Genomic DNA, 15,384 nt, shown 5'->3' with positions numbered 1-15,384 from the left:
TGGGACGTTAAACCCCCATAAACCAAACGTTTTCTCAAAACTGAGAGATTTTTTAGACTGCGAATAAGATTAGAGTCCGAACTAGACTGCCTTATTTGATGCGTGCAAGCCGTCCCAGGTTTTACCCGAAAAAAGAATGTGGGGCATAATTACATGGCATCCCTCGCAGCTGGAGTTGTTTCGACACGCTAAATTCCACATGTAGATGAATCTCGTCATAGGAACTCGGTCAATAAGAACTTTACGTTGGATAGAATTAAAGCTTTAGTCGAATCGACATTAAAAAGGCTCCTTTGAAGTCAGGTTCATGTCGAGTGTGCATTACCGAGGGACGACAGTACTGATCCAATGTTTAGGGGAATCCCACAAGGTGGAGTAGATTTGTAAAAAAAAATGAGTAATTACTCATTAGCATCCACCCAAGCGCCACCATACGGCTGCAAAGAAAAGCTATACAGCCTCCGCAGAAACTTCGTAGTTAAGTAAAAGTTTGTCCTGGTCCGGCGTTCGAACCCGAGACCACCGCGTTAACGGAGCAGTCGCCTTACCAACTGAGCTAACAGGGGCGGCTACCACATGGTAGGGCGAGAACGAATTGACCAATAACTCGAAACGGAAACGGTGTTGGTCCAATGTTTAGGGGATTCCCCCAAGGTGCAGTAGATTTGTGAAAAGATTTTAATCACCCAAGCGCAGCTGTACGGCTACAAATGAAAGCTACGTGCAGCTTGTACAAATACTTGCCACCAACGCGCTATACTGCCATAATAAGGAGCACTTCGCCATCCAGCTGCCTTCCACGGACGACGCGGTATGTATAACTATGACCTTTAATACGAGCGTACAAAGTCGGAAAGCACCGCGCAAAGGTCAAGAATGCAAGGACGGTGACGACGCGGTTAACGTGGGTCCCAACGCCGCAGCGTGGGACGACTTCGACGATGGCTTGACACGGCGATAAGAACGCTGCCAGGCGTCACATATGCGTCTGGCCCAGAATTTCACTCTGACATGGCTCTAATTAGAGTTGTAGCGGAAATATAGCGCAGCCAAAACAAGCTGTTGTGTGGTCGCGGGTGTGTTTTCTAGCCCCGGAATCAAACGTCGTGTAAAATGTGAAGTGGACCGATTATGACGTGCGCGGCAGAAGGTCGTCGTAGCAGCGCTGTGACCTACTGAACGGACCAAATTCAACCACGCTTGTACAACGCGGCACAAATTTCCGGCTTTCCGGCACAATCCGCTTGAAGCGGGAATTTGATGTTATTTTCTTCCCCCTCATTGCCTCGGACGGCCAATGAAAGAAAGGACCATCAGATGCGAAATCAAGGCGGAATTGTGGAAATTTGACAAGCTATTTAGCCAATTTGACGGTAGAACGATAATTGACCAAAATGACCAGACACGGGAAGCCTGTTGCCTTATCTTTTTTTTTTCGACTGAGCCTAAATATTATGTAGGCACCCACTTTATAATTGTAAATAGGTTTTCTTTCTAATTAGGGAGTAGTTACTCACTGACACCCACCGGAGCGCAGCCATACAGCTACAAAGGAAAGCCATACAGCTTTCTCAGAAACCTCGTAGTTGAAGAAAAATTCGTCCTGGTCCGGGATTCGAACCCGGGCCCACCGCTACACCGGAGCAGTCGCTCTACCAACTGAGCTAACCGGGACGCAAGCTTATGGTAGGGCTTGCAAAATGATATCAAATCTTCTTGTTGACGCACCAACATTATTTTCCAGCATATTTCTGAAAGCAAAAAGAGATTCAACCGCAAACTATGCATGCACCTCGATGTGCCGCCGTCAGCACGCTTAACGCGAACGCTCGAGCGCGTGTCTTCAACTGACATTAGCGCCGCCAACCATCGGCCACACGATCTAAGACAATGTTAGGGTTGAATCAGAGCACGAGCGCTTTCATCATAAATGAGCCTGAGCTGGAGCGTCATGCGGCTAAAATGGCTTCTGGGTGAAACAAGAGGTTCAGCGTTGCGGTCTAACGTGCGCGTTTTCGACAGGCTGCGAAGCCTAATGAGAAAAACGTGTGATAGGGTTCGCAATCAGGTACAGTGACCACAAGGTAACGTACACTGCAGGAATTTAAAACAAAGTCCTTCTTTAGCGCCCTTTGCAGCACATCCCAAAACAAAATCGCATTCTTACAGTTGATAAAGCAGTGTTCAACGGTTTCGGGTACATTGCACAGACGACAGTCAACAGAAGGCACAAAAATGTTCTTCCTATGGAGCCTCATTTTAACAGGTAGAGCTTCGGTGTGGTAATTTATAGAAAAACGGCTTGGCGCAAGTTTGAAGCGGCATCTTGAACATGCGCTTTAACACGTCATCGCCCATGAGGCCAAAGTACACTGAACGATACACTGGCGGCGGAAAGAGCATCGCTATTAAATTTTTATAGTCTGTGATGCGAAACAGAATATAAGTACTCGTTATAAAATTGAGCTGTCAGAAACCTCTCATATGCACAAACTTCCTGCATAAAGCCTACTAAAGAGGGGTCCTCAGTAAGCTTTGAAGAAATAACTAAGTTTGGAAAGAGGATCACGAAATTAAAGTGCAAGAATGTTCTAATTAATCGGATGAAAACAATCGCGAAAGAAAAACTGGCAACTACCTAACTCACATACAGGCGAACTAAGCCCAATCCTCTTGAGCAAACAGGTGTGTGATGGCAGCCAACGTATGATGGTAGCCACTGGAAGCAAACTGCAAATCCTTTCAACTGTAGCGTGCACCACTCGCGGCGCAGTGGTGCAGCGGTTAAGTGATGCGCCCTGCCACTACTCTGCGGCAGGTGCTTCCACTAGTGGGGCATGTGACACCCAGGTTGCACTTCCCGATTAACCTCTCACCACTAATCGTTAATTGAGCAGCTGCAGCCAGTCATGATGGGAAGTTTGCTCACAATCCGGCGGGCAGGCTGTGATGACGTCGCAAGGCTACGTGACCTAGGTGGCCGGCCTGCCACCCAGCTCTTCAAGGTCGTAGAGGGACCGTACAAATATTGGAGAAATCGACGAATGGGGGTTCTAGTCCTAGCGGTCTAAGATCCCCAGAGAGGCAGCCCAGGCGGCAGGGGACCAGCTAGGTCAGGTGACCTTGTGACGTCATCAGAGCCTGTCCACACAGAGGGATCGCACAGACAACGGCTAAGCGGCTGGGTGGAAGCTCTAGTGATAGCACAGTAAAAGCAAAATGCACCATTATTACTTTTAACAAGTTAACACGCAATGTTGTACGAAACCTTGCTCAAGAAGGGTTAGAGAGCGAGTGAGTTCGGTAATAATAATAATAATAATAATAATAATAATAATAATAATAATAATAATAATAATAATAATAATAATAATAATAATAATAATAATAATTGGTTTTTGGGGGAAGGAAATGACGCAGTATCTGTCTCATATATCGTTGGACACCTGAACGGCACCGTAAGGGAAGGGAAAAAGGAGTGAGTGAAAGAAGAAAGGAAGAGAGAGGTGCCGTAGTGGAGGGCTCCGGAATAATTTCGACCACCTGGAGATCTTTAACGTGCACTGACATCGCACAGCACACGGGCGCCTTAGCGTTTTTCCTCCATAAAAACGCAGCCGCCGCGGTTGGGTTCGAACCCGGGAACTCCGGATCAGTAGTCGAGCGCGCTAACCACTGAGCCTCCGCGGCGGGGCAGTGAGTTCGGTATGAATGTGAATTCCCAAAGCTACACGTGTGCTATGAGAAATGCCTCCTTAGTAGGAGGTCCCCGGATTTATTCTGACGAAGCGCACTGGCAGCGTACAGCGCACAGGGATGTTTGGGTTTTGCTCCCACCGAAGATTGGGATTCGACATCGCGACCTCGGGCTTAGCAGTCGAACCCCACAGTCAGCGTGGGCGGTGGAGAAAAAATGAGTTCAGGATTATTTAGCTGCGATTAGAAAGACGAAATTGGCATAGGCAGAGCATGTCAAGCGCAACCGTGAAAACATGGGGTCTATTAGTGTGACAGACTGAATGCCAAGAGAGCAGAAAAACGTGATTGCATTGCTGTCCTTTAAATTGCTTTCAAAGCCGTCCTTTCATGTCAGACAAATTGCTTGGCGTGTGCAATTGCTCAGAAAGAGATGTGGCTCTGAGTGGTCTGACAACGTCGACATTGTGTCCAAATACTGGTATAGCACAGCCGCTATTTTTTTAGCAATTTATCTTTCGAACCCACCTTACAGAGCGCACTACTCGATCACGTATACCTCGTGAAGTATGTCTAGATCACGTTTTTTTGGAACTGCCTCATTTCTACAGATACCTAATCGAACTTCTCTTTTCAACTTACTTGTGTGCAAACCAGTTTTCGTTGAACTTCTAATTTGGCATTCGTTATCACTCCTATTATCTTTCGTCCGTCGTACCACAAGAATTAAGATTGCAAAGCTGCCAGTCGCATTTACTGCGAGTGTTCTCAATAGACTCACCCAAAAATCAATCATTTGTTCAAGTCCATGCAGCAAAATTTTTATTGGGAAGTAAGACATTTCTGTTCGTCTTAAGGGCAGAAATTTTCGCCCCTGCCAAAACCTTCACGTGCTCACTTTGTTTACGTTTTGCGAGAAGAGCTCTGAATGAAATCAACTGCAGCATAATTTTTATTACAGATAGGTTCATCACACGTCGCCTTTGCTCATAAATGCCTCTTTATTGCGTCTGGGGCCCTAACACTCATTAGAGACTTTTAGATCAGGGTGACCCTATCGGTTAAGGGCATGAGGGAATAGCGGGGCGCCAGAGAGGGGTTATTGTCCTGCGCCTGCGCGCTAGACCCCCGCTATTCCCCTGTGCCCCTAACCGATAGGAAAACCCTATCCTAAAGGTCCCTGTTATCAAATCTTGAAATGAAGGCCTCGGTTCACTTTCTCAAAAAAACTACGGAAAAGGCGAGGTTAAGGGAAGGCTGCGAATTAAGCAGCGTGAAAAGCCTCATATAAAGTGTAGAAAAGATGTGTTCACACAGAATGCTTTCTTCTTTTTAGGAGGCCATGACAGAAGACGACATTGTGATCACTGGCATCTCGGCCTATTTCCCGCAAGCTGACCACCTCGTCGAGTTCAAGGAGAAGCTGTACAATGGCATCGATATGGTCACCGTCGATGACACACGGTGGCCTCCAGGTATGGTTGGGCACGCAGGTCTAACTGTAGGCTTACAGAAGGCCTAATTTTGGGCTTTACCAAGGCATTTAAGTTTAATTAAGCCTAAAGAAGCGAGGAGTATATTGGCGTGAAAAAACTCAGTGAGCACTGCCGCTGCAATATACTTAACGCTGTGACCATCTGTGACCATCTGTGACCCACTGACCATCTGTGACCATCTGTGACCCGCTGTGACCATCTAAAGAATGGCGACAAATGGCTGGATGATAATTTAATCTGGCAGGGTGAGAGGTTCGTTGGCCAAACAATGACTGTAAAATTATCATTATCAAAACACACTCGCAAATTTCCCGGTATCTTGATGAGAATTTCCTGCCGTGGCCCTAGCCACTTCTGTAAGCAAGCCCACGGGCTCTGGCACTTGGTCCGCGTGACTAACCATCGTGAAAACCATGTTAGCAACATCTTCTACGTCACCATCATGAATGCTGCTGTTCTTTATTTAAGCTTGACTATTCTGCGGCAGCATCGTGCTAGTTCTCTCACGCTCTGGCCAGCCTTCTCGGTTCAGTACCATCCGCCTGCTGGATTAGTGATCACCATTGGTCACCAGCCGGCTGATGTTTTCTGATCTCATAAGGGGATCAGGTGCTTAGAAACGTAAAGAGGAGGTGCTGCGAATAAGAGGATGAGAGGGTGCCCGTGTTTACCCACGTCTTTAATGTTGCAGCATATGCAGCATTCGCAGCAGAAAAAAAGTGGCAAAGATTTCTTTATCACAATTGAAGAAACGATACGAAATCTACGCCTAGCTTACAAGTGTTGACTTCTCTTCATAGACGTACGCCATTTTTTCAAACGCTGCTAACAGTCGGAGGCATTTCTTTAGCTGAGTTTCAGTATCGTGCAGACAATACTGCTTTAGAATACATGGTTGCGTTGGTCATTGAGCTGTGACAATTTGAGGGTCACTTAAGAACTGCTTCACTACCAGTTTCTTTTTATTTTCTACTGTGAGTCCGATAAGAGATTGTAACAAGAAGGGCTGTGAATAGTACATTTATACATACCAGTTGTGCATACAAGCATTACAACGATTGAAAAATCGGGTTTGTTGTATAAACTGAGGATGATATCATACAGGTAGAACTACATTCATACATACAAGCTGTGCATGCGAGCTTGACAACAATTACGTCGGGTATGTTACATAAACTGATAATGATATTATGCAAGTAGGACAGCTAGAGCAGCTGCACATGGATAAGGTACATTTCAAAATATGGTTTACACGTTGACCGTTGAATCTTAGTTTTGTGCATGTCGGAAGAAGTCTAGACTTTGCGTTCTTGTCGCAATATGAAAGTGGGGTAGAATTGTTTGAATATCTTGCTTATGCGACGTTCTCGCTGTACGGCTCCTACATGCGCAACCATTAGCAAACAACGCAGACACCTATACCGGGTTCTTCCATTAAAGCATCTACGCTGAGAACATGCTAAGGCAATGCCATTTGTATTCACAGGACACCTGGGACTGCCCGAACGGCACGGCAAGATCCGCGACCTGTCCCGGTTCGATGCCCAGTTCTTCAGCGCGCACCCGAAGCAGGCGCACGTGATGGACCCGCAGCTCAGGCTTCTGCTTGAGACCTCGTACGAGGCCATCGTGGACGCCGGCTACGACCCGGCACAGTTTCGCGGCCGTAAGGTCGGCGTCTTCGTCGGTGCCTCCAACTCGGACTCGGGGGACGCCTTCAAGGTGGACCCTTCGAAGACGGACGGCTACTCCACGCTCGGCTGTTGCCGGGCCATGTTCTCCAACCGCATCTCGTATGCACTCGACTTGCACGGTACGCTGTTCATCATCATCATGCTCGGCTGTTAATAATAATAATAATAATAATATTTGTTTTTTGGGGGAAAGGAAATCGCGCAGTATCTGTCTCATATATCGTTGGACACCTGAACCGCGCCGTAAGGGAAGGGATGAAAGAGGGAGTGAAAGAAGAAAGAGAAATAGGTGCCGTAGTGGAGGGCTCCGGCATAATTTCGACCACCTGGGGATCTTTAACGTGCACTGACATCGCACAGCACACGGGCGCCTTAGCGTTTGTCCTCCATAAAAACGCAGCCGTCGCGGTCGGGTTCGAACCCGGGAACTCCGGATCAGTAGTCGAGCGCCCTAACCACTGAGCCACCGCGGCGGGTATGCTCGGCTGTTGCCGGGACATGTTCTCTAACCGCATCTCGTATGCACTCGACTTGCATGGTACGCTGTTCATCATCATCATGCTCAGCTGTTGCCGGGCCATGTTCTCTAACCGCATCTCGTATGCACTCGGCTTGCACGGTACGCTGTTCATCACCATCCTTAAAGCAGCGTCGTCATTGTCATCGGCGATGTTAGTGCACTGTGAGACAAAGGTATTTCCCCAATGATTACCAGTCTTTTTCCCACGGCAGCGACGGCCATCCTGCCCCTGAAGCTACCATCCTCACCTGGAGTAGCCTGTCTGATATCTCCCAGGCAAACTTCTAGTCTTCTTTAGAGAATGCTTCCTGCTCCCCCTGCCTGTGGCAGGTGGCGGGTGAAGAGCCGCACTCAGATCTCGAATTACCGACTATGGTTTAATTTTCTTATGTCCGCACTTTCGTGTGCACATCTGTTTCTCTCCTCACGCGGTCCGTGCTCCGCCCGCGGACGGATGAGTGCACCTGAATAACAATGCAAAGCACCGGTGTATTATTATGCGTACACTAATACTGTGTACATGGCAGGTTACTCATGCCACCAAGGTCAGCCTAGAATAAGAGAAACATGAAGAGAAGGTTTTATGGAAAAGAGATAAGGCTGGGCGCCTGACGCGCGGAGCCCTCTATATCTCCCACCCTTCGGTCGTACTGCGTATACCATGCAACAACAGTTGCTGAGCATGCACGAGAGCACGTCACGGTAAACCGGCATGCATTCTTCCTACAGTTGTCTGATGCGACAGTAACGCGGGCATGACTGCAAGTTCTTCCATTTTTTTTTCTACTCCCGCTGTGTAAGAACAGTACCATCTCCTTTGGCTTTTCGCAGTTGCTCATCTGGGGTCGCTGTTCATAAAAGGTGTCCTCTACAGCTTCTTCCTGTAGTCAGCTGCCGCCGATGGACACTTCTTCCAAGTATATGTCTCGCCCAGTCCTGCCCATCTTCTCTTTGGTCGCCCCCTTGCCGTCGCATCTTTGTTGTCCATCCCTGACAACCTTCTCCCGAAATATTATCTTTCCTCATTACTTCCCTAACCTAATGGTGTCTCGACTCCTGTAGCTTCGTTCTTACCCTTGCAACCCTAACCATGCCCCTCATGTGGGTCATTCAGTACTCGCTCATTCCCGAATTTTGAAGTGTCGTGAAAAGATTGCCAAATCAGCAATAGGTCTGATCTTTAGCTGCATCGCTTGTTACGCCGTTTCATTGACGATTCACACTTCTGGTGCAGGTCCGAGCCTGACAGTTGACACGGCCTGCTCTTCGACGATGGCCGCCCTGAATGAAGCTGTTCTGGCTCTCCGTTCGGGACACTGCGAGGCCGCCATAGTTGGGGGAAGCAATGTAACGATGGAGGCCGCACTGTCGACCAACTTCTTGCGCCTGGGCTTGCTGTCCGAGGAAGGAAAATGCAAGGCGTTCGACTCAAATGGCGAGTGTTTTGTTCATGTTTGCCTGCTACACTGTTGTAGGCAGCTTCTAATTGCAATCTTTGACGCGGGCTGGGGACACGCGGAATGTCCTATACCCTCCTCGGAGGATCAGAAGCTGCGACGTTTCTTTTGCAGAGCTCGAGGTTTAGAGTTTGATCTACAGCCGCATAAAAAATAACACATGAAGTGAAGCTTTTCGCTTCAAAACGCGACGGAGTGTAGGGGTGTGTCTCTGGCAGCGTTCAATAGTCGGGTGCAGTAAAACAGTCACTGAGTGTAGGGGTGCGGCACTGACAGTGTTCATTTAAGTGGCTGGGCGCTGTGAAACAAGTCACATGGTATGGAGGTGTGGCGACGAAAGTTCTCCGTTGGTCGTGTGCAGTATAACAATTACGGGGCGTGGGGCTGCTGCTGTCACAGTGTTGTAGTGTTCAGGTGCAGTGAAACAGTCACGGGTTATGGGATTGTGGCCTGAGCTAAAGATGCCAAAGACGATAACAAGATTTCGCAGAACTACGACCCATACGGCTGTCACAGTAGAATAACTTTATCAGTTGCTGGTTACTGAATGCAGGAAAGGGCTACGTCCGTAGCGAGTCTGTTGGAGCCTTCTTCCTCCAGAGGGCGTCCGAGGCCCGACGGTTCTACGCCAAGGTGGTTAACGTCAAGTCCAACGCGGATGGCTTCAAGAGCGAAGGTACAGACACGTGTTTGGTATGTTTAGTTTCAGCAATGCCCTAATGAACCATGCGCCCCATCATGGATCTTGCAAGTGGGGGGTACTCAGCGACATTTGGCTCCGGTAACATTCAAAAATAAAAAAACAGGCTCCGTCTTGAGCGGCCACAAAACTCTTACGTGTCAAGCCGCAGCTTGCCGGATTCTTTTGCTTGACGCCTTTTTTGCGACCACTGAGTATTCTTCGCGCTAATATCGCGCACAAACATGGCAAGACAGCTGAGGAACCAGCTAATAATAATAATAATAATAATAATAATAATAATAATAATAATAATAATTGGTTTTGGGGGAAAGGAAATGGCGCAGTATCTGTTTCATATATCGTTGGACGGCTGAACCGCACCGTCAAGGAAGGAATAAAGGAGGGAGTGAAAGGAGAAAGGAAGAGAGAGGTGCCGTAGTGGAGGGCTCCGGAATAATTTCGACCACCTGGGGATCTTTAACGTGCCCTGACATCGCACAGCACACGGGCGCCTTAGCGTTTTTCCTCCATAAAAAGGAACCAGCTGTCACAGCCGACATTTTAGCCTATGTTATTTTTGAGCAATACCTACTGTCTTCATTGATTTTTTAGCAGTCAAAAGGGCAGAACTATTTAGGAAGGAAACGGGAGACATGTGAAGTCAGGCTCTTTCGACTGGTACAGAAACTATGATTAAAAACATTTTCATCGCTTATCATCTTCGTGTAGACGCTCCGTGTTAATGTATATTGGAAGGCTCTCGGTGGGTGCCTGCAGACTGGACATGCAGTACTCGATGGCGAATATACTGTCCTTAGTCTCCAAGGAAGACGTTAAGCGAAGTAATGTAGCTAATAACTGCGTATGCCGGTGACATTAAATGAATTGAGATGACCTGGCGGCACTGTAAACACTTCGTAAGTTTGTGGGGCGTGATGAAAAAAAAAGTAACTTCCTTCGATCTAAGGTATACTGTGTAATATTTAACGGTGGACAGTTTAGTTCACTCACGCAAGACTATGCAGCATATATATTTATTTTATCTTCAAAGGCCCCGAATATGAAGAATTACATAAGGTTTGGGCAAGACTGTTACAGCAATATGACTTCGATTCTTTTGTGGGCAAACGACGGCAAAATGAATTTTTTTTTTGGCTCATACCGTGTTTCGGAAACTTCTGACTCTCTGGTGAGAGGGCGTGACTGATAACGTTTGCCCCGTCGTCAGTCGACAATTCATGCCGAGTGAGCGTGCCTAGAGCTACGCGCTTTTTTGCCGCAATCCGTTATTTCGACTGAATTGTTGCAAAAAGAACAGATAAAAACTTGCTAGAACGACTGCGTAATGACACTCATCCAAAAGATACACCTTCTCGTGTAAGGAAGAACACTTACGTAATATCAATGCAGACTTCATAGATGCTTGTGATAAGAGTGGAATATGTGCGGACACAAAATGTTGATGATTGTTTTCACAAATTTGCAAACGGAAATTATTATTGAATATTTGGCCATACCACAGACTTCTACTTGTTTTATTAAGTAGTGTTGAGAATAAAAATCAACAGCTCTGTTTATGATGCAATCGCAACGTTAAACTTATAGTACTGATCACAGTTATTCCCTCAGAGTGATTTTATTCCTACATGCAGCACACTATTACCCTTGCTCAACACTCGGGAGTAATCCAAAACAGTTAAATGTCCGCTTAACGCTGAAAATCTTCTGGGGAGCCTGGTATCAGTAATTATCGTACATTTTCGTCTCGGCGGTCAGTAAAGCCCATAAGACAAACCTGGACCAATGCTTTAAGGTAACGTGGCTGCCTGCACGCGCCACCCGACGCAGACAGTCAAAAATTATTCAGCGAATTTGGCCTGTTTGGTTCACTCCGTACATTATCTCTGGCCGTCATAACTTGAATGTGTGAAAGGAGGAAACAATTTAAAAGACAGATTTTACAGAGCACCGTAAAAGATGGCCATCGCTACCCAATATTTCGGGGAAGCTTCTCATTACACTTCGTACAGAAGTATTGCGTGAGTTAGGTCACCAACACCGCTCCATTGAGTCATGGTGGTGTTCGGCCGGCGGCGTCCGCAGCTCCACCTGTCAACTGAGGCAGGTGGCAAAGTGGGGAGAGCGAAATTCTCCTCTCCATTCCTCATAGAGTGGCCTAGTGGTTTGGGCGTCCACTTATGGGTGTGGAAGGTGGTTGGTTCTAGTGACTCTAGTTGGTTCCCACTGCCGACAAGGATGAGGACAAGCGTCCTCCGATTCGTACCCTGGATACTTTCTTTGCGGTCACACCAAACCTAGTACTTAAACATTTGCGTTACACAAAAAAAAAAAATCCTGGGATTTTTTTTCAAAGTTAGTGTGTGCGAGGATGCTCTTAGGGGCCTTTGAAATTTTGATTGTCATTCGCGAACCTCCGTTGAGCCTATCGCCATCGAGTTCAGTGGCCATTGGAAATCGCCGTTTGGCACTGGTTGATCCTAATTGAGTTTCATGAGCATTGACTCAATGGGCTTTCAAACTGCCCGTGTAAGAGAGGTATTCCCTCCTTTTCCATCCGCATCATCATCATCATCATCATTCTGACTGGTCTCACTAAAGGAGAAATGCCTCTCCACATATCTTTCCAATTAACTCTGCCCTTTGCCAGCCGCGACCACCCCATCTCCGCAAACTTCTTAATCTCATCCATCCACGTAAGCCAATTGAAACATTTTGCGGAAATGATTACGGGCCACGCCCCCTCCGCTTTCACCACCTTCGTAGGAGTCACCTACCCTTCGGGAAAGTTGCAAGAGGAGCTTCTGCGCGAAGTCTACGCCGAGGCCAACGTGGACCCCACGAAAGTATCCTACGTCGAGGCCCATGGGACCGGCACCAAAGCCGGGGATACCCAGGAGCTGGGAGCCATCAGCAACGTTTTCTGCCAGCCTGGACGCGCCATGCCGCTCAAGATTGGATCCGTCAAAAGCAACATGGGCCACGCTGAGAGCGCATGCGGTGAGACGCCACCACTCCTGTTACGAGTACTCGGCTTTTTTCGGCCCCCATGCTTTGAGTTTGTGCTGCGCAATAGATCAGTTCTTTCGGCAATGGCTTCGTACTGAAGGAAATTTGTTGCCATTTATGATACTATTTAATTTAAGTTAAATAGTCCAAATGTTTAGTAGTCTTCCTTTTATGTCACATTCGTGTCACAAGTTTGGTATCGTCAGACAGTACGCATTTAACCTACGACCTACGTCGAGAAGAGAGCGAGCAATAATCCAGTGGCAGAATGCAATACTAGCGCATGTCTGCTTTCTTTATCTTTTCCGTTCTATTGTTTAATTCTAAATTTCGATATCTATATCTCGATGTGTGCGAAATGGGTATTGTACACATAATGATTTTATTTACAGGAAATAAAAGACATCAACGATGCAGGATATATGAACAGTGCAACATTAATCTCCTTTATGGCTGCACATAGCCGATTGGGTTCAAGTCTGCAGGACTTGGCGAGTAACATTCTCCAAGAAGGGTATTGAGCTATAATTGCTGCCAGTGCACTGTTTATTCACAATAGTCAACGCGTTATTAGATGCACTTTTTGTTTTTATGCTCTATACAGAAATACAAATCGTGCATCCCTCGGACAAATTTGTTCATTTTATTCTTCTCTTTCGAAACTTTGGTACATCTTCACGAACGCAATGCATGATGCCTTACTCAAGGTTAACGGGTGGATTACCAGAAGGAAAATCAGCCAAACAAACTTCATTTGCAATCGCCATAAGATCTTTCGTTTATTCTTACATGTCTAACAAAGATTCTTTTCAAGCCTGCCTAAATTTTTAAAAAAACTGTACTTATCATCACGTGTCATTACTCGTAAGTATATTGGACATGCACTGATCAAAGCAGTGTGTTCATGAGCTCCGCGTTGATTAAGTCCTATAGTATGATACAGGCAAGATGCGAACCGATCATCGTCGCCAGATCAACGCAGCTTATGTTCGGGTGCACATATTTCAAGCGTAAGATGGACTAGCTAACGGACCAGCTAACCCCCTGTGCGAAGACCTGCTATTCACTGAGATAATAGATTCATCGAATTTTTGCAGGTTTCGAGCTTACCTGTTACGGAAGGTCAACCCAGTTTTGAACACATAACTCAAAACTAGGATGTGCAGCAAGTCGCTCACTAATGCAAAAAATAAAATATTACGGCTGTCCACTGCTGTCTTTGTCGTTGGTCTGTCTTTGGCGAACAGTCATAAAAGAAGCACATATCCCCCCCCCCTCCCCCAGAGAACGTTCTTTTTAATTTCTTTCTTCCGTCTCCCATAAACCGCCTGCAATTTCAGTTTTCTCCCGAGTTGTTAACGGTAGAGCCCAACAGGGGCTTATTACGGCTGCCGCTCTATGCCAGGCGTCCCTGCGGTGGCTAAGGTGATCCTGGCCATGGAAACCGGCTCTATTGCGGCTAATCTGCACTTCAGCGAGCCCAACCAAGACGTGCCCGCTCTGCTCGACGGCCGCATCGAGGTGGTGGACAAGGAGACGCCCTTCTGTGGAGGCCTGGTCGGCGTCAACTCGTTTGGGTTTGGCGGGGCTAACGTGCACACCATTCTCGAGGCCAATCCTGGACCGAGTGTCGACAGCTTTCCGCGCGAGAAACCGCAACTACCGAGGCTCGTGCTTATGGCGGGAAGGAAGGAGGACTCACTGGATGTAAGTTTTCTTTTACTCGGGACTGTTCTGCACGCAGATTCTCAAAAAAAGTTAACAAGGTGAGGGTTGGCGTTATTTAAAACTGCGTGTTCAAAAGCGTCAGGCTACAAGTTGTATTAGTGAATAGTCTCATATTTAGGCACACTGCTACTATCGTCTAGAAAATGAAAAGTACGACGACCCGATCTTCCTTCATTTGTTGGTAAAGAGGAGGAGGCCAATTCTGTCACCAGCAAGGAAAAAAAATTGTTAGCTTCGCATCCAGTTTTAGTCAGTGTGTCTTGACTCGTCCATACTTGAAGACAAGGTCCTACGCGTTTCAATGAGGAAGAAATCAGTGCAGTTCACAAATGGTCACTTCCTTCTTACCATCGCTTCATTTCTTTTCAATTCAAGAGCTTCTCTTTCTGAGGCTTTCGTACAACGAAAATTCGGCGCCAATATTTGGGCACATCGTTCAATTATTCAATTGCTACAAACTGAGCGGACGATCTTCACCATGCAGTGCAGCTGTCAAATACCGCACACCCAGCCTCTAATCAACCTTGCTCATCGACGATTAATCTCGCTTACTCTGCCCTCCCCTATTTCACAGAATTCCCTGACACGACTGGAGACAGAGGGACCATTTCCGGACTCCGCATATGCTCTCCTCAATCGTGTGGGGCAACCCAGCGTCAAGCAGTTCCCCTACCGCGGCTATGCCCTGGTGCCAGTGGACGGCGGATCTGGGAAGGAGGTCCTCAAAGTGGTCGACCAGGCACCGTTCGAGAAGCGACCCCTGTGGTTCGTCTTCACAGGCATGGGCTGCCAGTGGACCGGCATGGCTCGGCAGATGATGCACTTCGACCTGTTTGCCCGCTCCATTCGCAAGTGCCACGACGTTCTGGAACAGTACGGCATTGACCTCATCGACCTGGTGACCAGTGAAGAGGCCCGGAAACAGACCATGGTTTCTCCTTTCATCTCCATCGCGGCCGTTCAGGTACGTCTGCAATGCACACGTACCATCGACTCGAATCGAAACGCGAATACCCATATGCCTCATTTTTCCGTTGCGCAGCAAGACCTCCTATTGCAGCCAGTTTGTAAATACCTACTTCTC

General features: G+C 47.3%; 1 protein-coding gene and 1 non-coding gene across 2 annotated transcripts in view; one reads left to right on the top strand and one right to left on the bottom strand.

Annotated features, from left to right (window-relative positions):
* Positions 1–1,600: 1,600 nt before the first annotated feature.
* TRNAT-GGU (transfer RNA threonine (anticodon GGU)) lies at positions 1,601–1,674 on the bottom strand. Its single transcript has one exon. It is a non-coding gene; the product is annotated as a tRNA-Thr (tRNA).
* Positions 1,675–5,038: 3,364 nt separating this feature from the next.
* LOC144102282 (fatty acid synthase-like) overlaps positions 5,039–15,384 on the top strand; it is a 45,522-nt gene continuing 35,176 nt past the window's right edge. The window contains exons 1-7 of the mRNA XM_077635585.1: positions 5,039–5,171; positions 6,679–7,005; positions 8,641–8,841; positions 9,417–9,539; positions 12,330–12,563; positions 13,978–14,279; positions 14,875–15,264. Coding sequence (XP_077491711.1) covers positions 5,039–5,171; positions 6,679–7,005; positions 8,641–8,841; positions 9,417–9,539; positions 12,330–12,563; positions 13,978–14,279; positions 14,875–15,264 — 1,710 coding nt within the window. The remainder of the gene's footprint in view (positions 5,172–6,678; positions 7,006–8,640; positions 8,842–9,416; positions 9,540–12,329; positions 12,564–13,977; positions 14,280–14,874; positions 15,265–15,384) is intronic.

The sequence above is a fragment of the Amblyomma americanum genome, chromosome 8 (genome assembly GCF_052857255.1).
Source record: "Amblyomma americanum isolate KBUSLIRL-KWMA chromosome 8, ASM5285725v1, whole genome shotgun sequence".
NCBI lineage: Eukaryota > Metazoa > Arthropoda > Arachnida > Ixodida > Ixodidae > Amblyomma > Amblyomma americanum.
This window is presented reverse-complemented; position numbering and strand designations above follow the sequence as displayed.